At 39.8% G+C, this 7,271-nt stretch overlaps 1 protein-coding gene and 1 long non-coding RNA gene across 2 annotated transcripts; one reads left to right on the top strand and one right to left on the bottom strand.

The window, feature by feature from the left end:
- On the bottom strand, positions 701-1,331 carry LOC109837533. The gene is made up of 2 exons (XR_002246308.1): positions 1,257-1,331; positions 701-1,170 (listed from the first exon to the last, which is right to left on the bottom strand). It is a non-coding gene; the product is annotated as an uncharacterized LOC109837533 (long non-coding RNA).
- LOC109838772 (protein phosphatase 2C 37-like) lies at positions 1,418-6,986 on the top strand (the record flags this gene model as incomplete). Its single annotated transcript, XM_020407195.1, is given in 4 exon segments — positions 1,418-1,502; positions 1,505-1,593; positions 4,122-4,227; positions 6,292-6,986. Coding segments are annotated over 4 exon segments (600 nt in total), but the record flags the coding sequence as incomplete, so codon positions are not given.

Consider the following 7,271-nt stretch of genomic DNA (forward strand, 5'->3'; position numbering starts at 1 on the left):
CCATCAATTTTGCATAATTATGGCTACTTAAGTGACAATTTAAAAAATATTATGATATTTAAGTGCAACCTTTAAAAACTTTAGTGTGTGTAAGTGATGTAAAATAGAAAAGAATATATGAATATAAGTTATAAAAATTTTAGAGTATCCAAGTGTCGCAAAAAATAAGCGAGGGGACATAAGTTGCAAAGTAAGAAAAATTCCTCAAGGACCCAAAATATGGGACCAATAGAGGGGACAAGTGAGGTGTCCCTCTTCCATTGGATAATGAGTTGGTCATCATTAATGATGACCAACTCATTATCCAATAGGATGGGGACACCTCACTTGTCCCTCTTATTGGTCCAATATTTTGGGTCCCTGTAGCAAAGCTCGCAAAGTAAATAAAACTATAGAATATTTATGGGTAACGAACCTGTAATAAAATAAAATGAATAATCACGATGGCAGAAATCTGCCACGTGCCTCTAGACCGAGCGATTCTCCTCAACTTTCCACGTGTTCACTTATCCTGAACGGGCAGATCGGGCAGCCCCAACACCTGCCCGAGCTACTTCCAACGAGAGAAACAAAAATATCATCACATAACAAAAACGTTTGTCACTTCCCCTCGAAAAAAAAAGAAAATAGAAGAGGGGAGGGAAAAACTGGATCTTTTCCCGATTCCCAAATCCTCGGCGTGGAATGGTTGCCGACAGCCCCCGATTATTTCTCTCCAGTTGATGGCCGCTGTTTTCGCCAACATGAGCGAAGATGGCTATTCCTCGGCAAAATGCCGCGAGTCTCGCCGCCGTCGGATCGAAATGCGACGGCTATCGACCGTCGCCGAGAATCCACGACGTTGACGTCGATCTCCGTCGGATCGGATTTGAAAGGAGAAGCGGAGGCGTCGGATTTGGCGAGCGCTGAGAAAAGAAGGCGAACGATCGAATCGCGATCCACTGTCGCCGCAGCCATCAATTAGAGGAGGAGGAGGAGGAGGAACACATGTTCTTCCTCTCGCTACGGTTCGGATCCTGTTCTAGATTCGGATCGCGTTGCGCTTTCGGGCCGATCGAGAGAGATGGAGGACGCCGTCTCGGTTGTCCCGTGTTTCTTTAGACCGGCTGGAGGCTCGCCGTTTCATTTCTTCGGCGTTTTCGACGGCCACGGTGGCGCTCATGTAATTATCTTAATTTTCATAAGATAATATATATCTTAACAGCATTTTCCTATTCTTATTAAATTAAAAAAAACACAATTAATTATGCTTTTACCAGCTGGCAGGTGTCAGAGCTTGTGCAAAGAGCGGATGCACGAGCTGATGGCGGACGAGTTGACGAGGACCGCAGCGAGGGGGAGATGGATGAGGAGGCGTTAAGGCGGCGGTGAGGCGGTGCTACGGTCGCATGGATGACTGCGGGCGCTGGCGTGCGCGTGCGGGGATCGGGGCGCAGCCTTGCACGTGGATAGTCCGGTTTCGAGTCCGAGCATCGTGGGGTCCACTGCTGTGGTGGCGGTTGTTGGAGCGAGTGGGTGGTGTGGCGAACTGCGGGACTCGAGGGCGTGCTCAGCCGGCGGGGGAGAGCGCTGCCGGTTTCCGATGACGATAAGGTAATCGTAATGATTGGTAGAGGTAGGTTTGGTAATTTTGGTGAGATGTAGGAGGTGATGGTTTGGAATGGGGAAAAGATTGGGGGGGACCACTGACTAGTTTCTGTGGCTGATCGCCACGTTGCGTTTAGGGATGGTATCTGGAGTATTTGCATTTGGCCTCTTTAAACACATGATATTCACAGTGGAAGACTGTGCTCTTGTTTTCAGCGCAGCATAGACTTTTTGCTAATATTGTTCCGGAAAATGATACGGGCACACCATAACCTTAATCATACCCCTCTCTCGTTTGTAAATCTCATGTGGGGGCATGATATACTGTAGCAATAAGAGAAGGGTTGAGGTTGTGGTTGGGGGTGTGCCCATAGTGCCACCCTATTGTTCCTTGGGCTGGGGGGACTCTTGGAGCAAGTATCTACTATGTGCCAGTATACTCAATCAGATTATTTTCTTCTTGAAGATTCAGCTTAGTAGAATTGACAAACTGAAAGGTACTCCGTAAAATAGGGGTTCGTGTGCGAAGATGAAGATTCATCCTACATTCCTGACTTAAGAGTAACAGGTTATACTGTCATTGATCTAGGTTTTTCGTATAGTTTTTCTTTCAATAGTAGTGGGTAGTTGTTCTTGATACCATGTGAGTCTACATACATAGAGTTTGCACTTCATTTCTATTTTGGTTAATGAAAGCTAACATTCTTTGCCAAAAAAGGTTTAAGATTTCTTTTTAAAAAAACCCTAACACCCTTAACAGGCTAAATATTAGAAAACAACAATTTTAAGGGAAGGGGACATTCTTCCAGGGAAAATTGCGGTTACTGTTTGGGGTTTTTTCTGATTAAATCTCAAACTTCAGGGGGTATTCTGATTAACTCCAAGCCTGGGGGTTTTATAACATTTTGAGAGTTATGGGAGACTATCTGAATAGTTTTTGATTTAGTATTGTTTTTATATTTGTTGTTTCATTTTGAACGAATTCAAGGAACATTGAAATCTAAGGTTGTGTTTGTAAAACTCCTAAAACTGACAGCACCTGGTCCAGTTTTGAGTTTGGTTTTTTATCGGCAGAAACTAGGCCAGTTCTGGCCCAATTTCTCGTAGGCCAAAAAGAGGCCATAAAACCAGTTTAGTATCGAATTGGGGGTGGTGTTGGATCGGGAGTGGTGGTCCAACACTAAACTGGTTTAGAGTAGAACTAGGCCAAGGTTGAACTTGACCTAGTTTTTGGGTGATTGTCAAACACACCCGAAGGCAACTTGCAAACTAACCAAGTTGAGTTTTGATCCGGTGTCACATAGGCTTGATTTGGCTACACTAGTATCTATGTGCACTAGTATTGAGGTGAACCAAGTTTGGCTAACTTTTAAAGAAAACTAGTTTAGAACCATTTCTTTTTTGGTAAACGCGTAATATATGTAAGGTAGCAACTTTGATAGTTTACTTATTTTCCTTCTTTTTTTCCTTGATTTTTGGGCCAGAGTTATCAGGTTCTTTTTCATACCAAGGGGTATTGATTTAACTCTGGCCCAATTATGAGATAAAAATGGGCCAAAGGAGAATTGGTTTAGTCCAAGTTTCTTGGTTGCCAATCTCGGGCCAAATACCTGGCCCAAATTTGTTCCACTCAAAACCCATTTTATTCATTTGCTAAACAGGCCCTAGGTTTCTAAGCTTGATATAGCTAACAAATTATGAAACTGTTTAATTTCTTCAGAAATCTTTTTTCTAAGGCTCCCGAAGTCTGAATGGAACTTTGAGGCACTTCTTGTCCTATGCTTGAGGTTTTTTATAAGATATGTACATAGCATGGTTTTGTACTTTTGACATATTGCTCACTGCAAATTATATGTTTGATTGCGAACAAGCTTTAAATCATGTTCGGAACACTAAGTCTTTAGAGACTGTAGATATGTGACTCAAAGTTTTGGTAAGATGTCTACATTGAGGAGCTGTTACGCTAATTAGCTATCATCGGCCTTCATGACCAAAAAAAGGCTAAAAGGTGACTTAATTATACGTGGTTTTATTTGGCTTGTGAATTTTATATTTCTTATGACCTTTTGAACCAATTCATTGAAGCTCTTGGCTTCTAAATTTCTAAAAAATTGGTATATTTGACAAGCCAAGAACTATTGAACGTCTTGCAAAATCATTTTAAGATTCCTGCAAGTCTGAAACTGAGCTTTGAGGCACTTAATTGTCCTATGCTTGTGGTTCATTCACAAGAAGTATCACAGTTTGTTTGGAGTTTTTGAAGGACAGTTCATGCAAATTGTATCGTGTTAATGAGCTAAAATCATGCTTGGAGAACTAGACACTAGTACTCTGCAGCTGCAGCTTTATGACTTGAAATTTTTGCCTGGAAAATCAAATCAAATGTCTCCACAGAGACACATCTACAGTTCCAAGTGTCGCATATTTGTAGAAACTTTATGCAGTGTCTATGTGATTGGAGTGCATCTATAGTTAGCTTTCATGGTTATCTAAGTGCGTAGTTTTGATATACTATCATTTGACTCTTTTGACAGCCTGATCGCCCAGATGAGCTGGCAAGAATAGAAGCTGCAGGTGGGCGAGTGATTTATCTCAATGGTGCTAGGGTTAATGGGATCCTGGCAATGTCTCGGGCAATAGGTTTGCTCCTTTCTAGCATATACCTCATTATTAGATAAAATGAGATCATTTGCTTTCCATTGGTTCTCTTAGTTACCCGTGCACTTAAACGATTTTATTCGCTTTGAGATGTCTGGTCATTTTTTAAGGGAATAAATTGGGATTGTATGATGAAGAGTAACTCTATACATATTATATCGGTCAATAGACCACCTTGTAGTATCACCTAACTGTGTATAGACCCCCTCTGGTATCAGCCTAGCTGCGAATACATTGCGTTGTCAACTCTTTTAGAAGTCAAAATTAGTAATTGGGGTCTATCCTCACCAGTTGAACTATAGGGGTTTAATTCATCTTCTCAAAACTTTGTAAACAATTTTAAGAGTAAAGTTCATCCAGTGGGTCTATTCGCATAATTAAAAGTACCAGGGGTCTATTCGTAATTAGCCATATTATATTTAGGGACAAGAACTTAAGAGAAAAATACTTGCTAGCTTGATAAAACCAAGTTGGTTTGTAGCAATATTTACCTAAGGGGTGTCTGGGTTGATAGTGCACTCAAGGATGGTGATCACAATATTAATCATACTGTGTTCTTTTTTCTTTATTCCTTGGACAATCCCTAATTTGATTGGAAACATGAGTTGTTTTGTCTCTAAATCAACGAAGTCAGTAATCCTCATTGTGAACTAGCTTAAGAATTTTGGTAACTTCAGTCAAAGTTACTTTTACTTAGAATCCAACTTATATGACTTGAAGGGAGCAAGGAGAATGTTGGCTTGATGATATTAAATGTCCAAAAGTTTATCATGAATCTTGAAGTTGCAAGGGATTTGTATTAAAGATCAGAAGGTGTCACGGTTGTGTTCTAATTTGATTGAGCATTCAGGTAGTGTTTTTTTGTTAGGTCGGGAGAGTTTGCGTTCAGTTGAGGTTGTCTAGACCATGGAAACCTGCTGGCTTGAATTAGTTGGATAGGGATTAAATGCATCGTTTTATAGTCACTCTAATGTATTTAGAAGTTTCTCCACTGATCATTATTTCTATCTATTAAAAATATTGTTGTTGAAGTATTAATGCTATTAAATGCATTGCTTTAAGCTGAAAGTTGAATATCACTCTTGATAAGGCAAAGGTCTGTATCCATCAGTCTTTATATTTAAAATTTTGATAAATTGCATATAAGGGGCTGTTTGGTTGTATGTTTTTACCATGTAAAAGGATGTAAAGTGTAAAAAAGTGGGTCCCAATGTCAGCTTTCATCACTTTCAATTGTTTGTTTGTAGTTGTGAAAATAGTGTAAAGTGATTTCATATGCTGATGTGGCTTGTAAAGTGATTTCATGAAAAAAAGACATGATTTTAGGAGAAAGCTAACATTGAAGTTAGGAAAAAATAATAAAAAATAATTTCAACCAATATGATCATTTGAGTAGGGACCACTTTTTACACTTTCCAAACAAACAATTAAAGTTTCATTTTGCAAACCAAACAAGTGTTTTATGATTCCAATGGAATCAAAAACAAACAAAGAAAAGTATAAAAGTGAAATTGATGAGGTGGACAACAACTTTCCAAGTTGTGTCATAAATACACAACTTTACCAACAACAACCAAACAGCCCCTAAACTCCCTCAGCTGTACCTCTAATAGCACTTAATACCACTTGGATCATTTGTTAGCGCTTAGCCCCCTCGCGTCATGAAGGACAGGGGTGTTCAATGTTGTCAGCAATTTATCCTTCTAAAAGGAGCAATCTTGGGGCTAAGTACTGACAAATGAGTGGAGGCGTGTTAAGCGCTAGTGAATGTATGGATGGAAGGTTATCTGCAATTTACCCTTAAAATTCATATCCCAAATATCAACTTAATAAGTAGTAATTTAACGATCGTTAACCAGAACAATGATCAACATGATGTTGATGATATCGACCATTTCTGCTTTTGAAAGTATAACGTTTTGACTTTTTATGCAGTATCAAGTGTAATACTGTGTGAGAAGTTGGCATGTGTTATTTCCCTTCTATACATCACATAGACGTTTAATGACCAAAATACTATTATCACCAATCACTTTATCCTTACAGGAGACAAGTATTTCAAACCAGTTGTGATACCAGAACCAGAAGTACGTGTTATGGAAAGACACCCTGAAGACGAATGCTTGGTGATTGCCAGTGACGGGCTGTGGGATGTCATACCTAATGAGTTGGCATGCGACATAGCTCGGAGGTGTCTAGAGGAGGGAAATAGAGAGGGTAGTTATAGCGGTAGTGGAGGGGAGGAACATCCTTCTCAAGCTCGGTGTAATCTTGCCACTGCTTTGCTTGCTAGGCTTGCACTCGGGAGGAAGAGCTGCGACAATATCAGTGTGATTGTAGTCGATCTGAGAAGAGGGCAAGCATAGAGGACAGTTACAGCTATTTGTTGGAAGGGACAGCTTCTCTGTTTATATGCAATTTAGGTGAGGAGAAGCAAAGTACAGAAAGGAAAATGTACATAGTGAAAAACCTTTTGTTCGAAAGCTTTTTGAGAATAATGTGGTGTTTTATATTCTGGTGGAGGGGGAAATGGCGAAGTTATAAAATCTGCAAGTGATGTATAAACTGGCGTTTGTTCTGATTTTTGTTTTTTGTTTGTCATATTGTAACTGATCCGGTGCTGATAAGACGTCGCAGAAATCTTGGAGATTTTACTGGTTGGTTAGATCAACTTGTAAATGGTGAGAGATTTGCATTAGAGAAGGAACTGCTGGTGTTTTAAAAAGAATTTGCTTCAGGCAGGTACATTCTGATTTTTCGTTCCATCTCTTTTTATCATTGCTATTGCTTGTTACTAGTAGTAGCTTTGGGAAGGCTGCACGTTTTTAGCTAGGGACTTGAGACTAAATTGCATACGATCTCTCTCTCTCATCTACATTTTCAGTTTGCACTTACCATCTGTCAAACTTATTTACTAGTGCATGTCATCCTTGGGTACAATTTAGAGTAACTTGTTCGGGGTGAACAATGTTAATAAATTGATTTGAACTGTGGTAAGTGCAAATGAATGTGTAAATTATGGGGCT

Source organism: Asparagus officinalis, chromosome 4, assembly GCF_001876935.1.
Source record: "Asparagus officinalis chromosome 4, Aspof.V1, whole genome shotgun sequence".
NCBI lineage: Eukaryota > Viridiplantae > Streptophyta > Magnoliopsida > Asparagales > Asparagaceae > Asparagus > Asparagus officinalis.